This window comes from Theobroma umbraticum, unplaced genomic scaffold (genome assembly GCF_002168275.2).
Source record: "Theobroma umbraticum cultivar Fairchild unplaced genomic scaffold, ASM216827v3 scaffold_86.0, whole genome shotgun sequence".
NCBI classification, from domain to species: domain Eukaryota; kingdom Viridiplantae; phylum Streptophyta; class Magnoliopsida; order Malvales; family Malvaceae; genus Theobroma; species Theobroma umbraticum.
Window position 1 is genome coordinate 58006 of NW_018397263.1, and position 2367 is coordinate 60372.

Consider the following 2367-nt stretch of genomic DNA (forward strand, 5'->3'; position numbering starts at 1 on the left):
TCGCTTTCAAAATGCAACTGCATTCACTATGCGAATTGGTACCACCTTTACTTCTCTCTCTGCAATTATGCTCATCATATTTCTTCCCTAAAACCTCTGCTAGCATCTTATATTAGTGATTTAAACAGGAATAAATTGCTGAAATATGACAGGGCTATGATGTAGTGGAGATGGCATGCCCTGGACGCTACGTTGTTGGACTGGACATATCCGAGGAGGCAATAAAGAAAGCAAAGCAGGCAAGTGTGGCCTTTGCAGTCCTCCCAATTTAACAAGTTTTATAGAGTAGCAGCTCCAATTTAAAGCTATTTGTGCTAGTTTTAGTTCTTTCTGAAAATTGCTTAATCTATTTTCTGTTTGGTTGTCAATTCCAGATGTCTTCCACGTTACCAAACGCAGATTATTTTACCTTCATAAAGGCAGATTTTTTCACCTGGCACCCAACAGACTTGTTTGATCTTATTTTTGATTATACGTAAGTCATCTTAGAGTTGGCTGTTATCCCATTACAAAAACCTCTTGATCATTGCAATCTAATTGAATATGCAGGTTTTTTTGTGCCATTGAGCCAGATATGAGATCAGCATGGGCACAGCAAATCCAAAATTTTTTAAAACCAGATGGAGAGCTTATTACATTGATGTTTCCAGTAAGCATCTTTGTTGTTTTATGATTTGTCCTTTCTTTCTTGTTTCCTTTTCCGCTCATTCAGGGACACCTCGTTATCATGGTGATTTTTTTTGCGTTTGATCAGTTTTTCTTTACAAATTACATGTAGCTATGGTTTTGAATCTGTAAAGCACTTACATTTTCCACAGAAGTTTGTACTAATTAAAGTGAGATTTTGCTACTCTACTCTTTGTCATGTCACTGTAAGTGAGAGCATAATTATTTGATGGCAGATGGATGATCATGCTGGTGGACCCCCGTATAAAGTATCAATTGCAAAGTAGTTTTCTGCCTCCTTTTCTGTTTTCATCTAGATCCTGTTCTGTATTTTCCAATCCTATTTCCATGGCTTTGCTTGTAATTTTAATCAAATAGGGAGATATTTATGTGTTGACACAAGAATGAATCCATCCCATCTGTTTGAACTTTGAACCATGCAGCTATGAAGACGTGTTGCATCCAATGGGCTTTGAGGCAATATCGATCGCTGATAATAAATGGGCTATTGAAGTTAGAAAGGTATGGTAACATGGTTTCAGTCAGTAGCTTTTCTGCAGTTCCGCACCCGCGTTTTTCCTTGAATGTATACTATAGTAAAGACCATATATAGCAGCTTGTAAGCTTTACATGTTTACTATACATTGGTTATCATCAAGTATAATGGTTGTGTTAAAGGATGTATAACTAGTAGTTCCTTCAACAGGGAAGAGAGAAGCTTGGAAGATGGAAAAGAGCTCTAGGTCAGTCGTCCCTGTGATAACGATGGTTGGCTATTGAGAAGCGGGTGCTTAAGTTAGGAGATTGATTTCATTCATACAGTTTATCTGAAATTGGAAGACATACAGATGATGCATGTTATGTTTTATTTGATGTCCTCCTTTTACCTTTAAATAAAAGGGGGAAAAAAAGCATTGTTTTATGTACCGAAATCACCACCGAAATCACCAGTTAAAGAAGTGTTGCCTGACGAGTAAATTAATTGTCGTTGGATTTCATGTGGGAATGGTGTTTTTCTTAAATAAAGAGTACACCGTACAAAAGCTTACATAGAAGATGGTATTTACAGCGAACGGATATACTAATATAGAATGGCATTTGGCATTGGATCGGCGGAGTAAAGTGCCCTGGAAATTTGTTGGATTAGAGATAAATTATCGTAAACTAAAGAGAGAAAGAAGGAAAGAAAAACAAGTACTAGTAGTACGACTGACTCCACGATAGTAGTAAAATTTGAGAGGCTGAGAGCGCACGTGGTGCGTGAATGCAAAATGAAAGAGGAAGGTCGGGCAGGCAGCGACGAGCATGAGACAAGACAAATGCACGTAGCATTCAGGTTGCGTTGCAGTTAAAAGTCTTAAAAAAAGAAGAAACATTCCTGTCCTTAAGCTCCTCAGATTGTCCCGCCTACGTCCTCGCTCTCACTTAATGCAACGTGCTCTCCTCCTCTCCCCCACTTTCCCTCTCTCCTTAGACTCTCTCCCATTCTCACTTTCATTTCATTTCCCTCTTGCTTTCCTTTTTATGATCAAACTGTTGAAAAGAAAAGATTTATATATCTGTGAGACGACATTTACTAATAATGGATGAACATATCATCCAAGACGACGATGACGACAGGGATGCCCTCGCCCGCCTCAGCTCTGCCCCAACTCCCCAACGCAACATCCACTCCTATAGTCAGCAGCTACGCGCCCCCTA

General features: G+C 39.1%; 1 protein-coding gene across 1 annotated transcript; it reads left to right on the forward strand.

Annotated features, from left to right (window-relative positions):
* Positions 1-29: 29 nt before the first annotated feature.
* Positions 30-1930, forward strand: LOC110420591 (thiocyanate methyltransferase 1-like). The gene is made up of 6 exons (XM_021433959.2): positions 30-239; positions 375-475; positions 550-649; positions 903-949; positions 1110-1188; positions 1373-1930. The coding sequence occupies exons 1-6, from the start codon at positions 171-173 to the stop codon at positions 1424-1426; spliced, it is 450 nt and encodes a 149-aa protein (XP_021289634.1). The 5' UTR covers positions 30-170; the 3' UTR covers positions 1427-1930.
* The last annotated feature ends 437 nt before the right edge of the window (positions 1931-2367 follow it).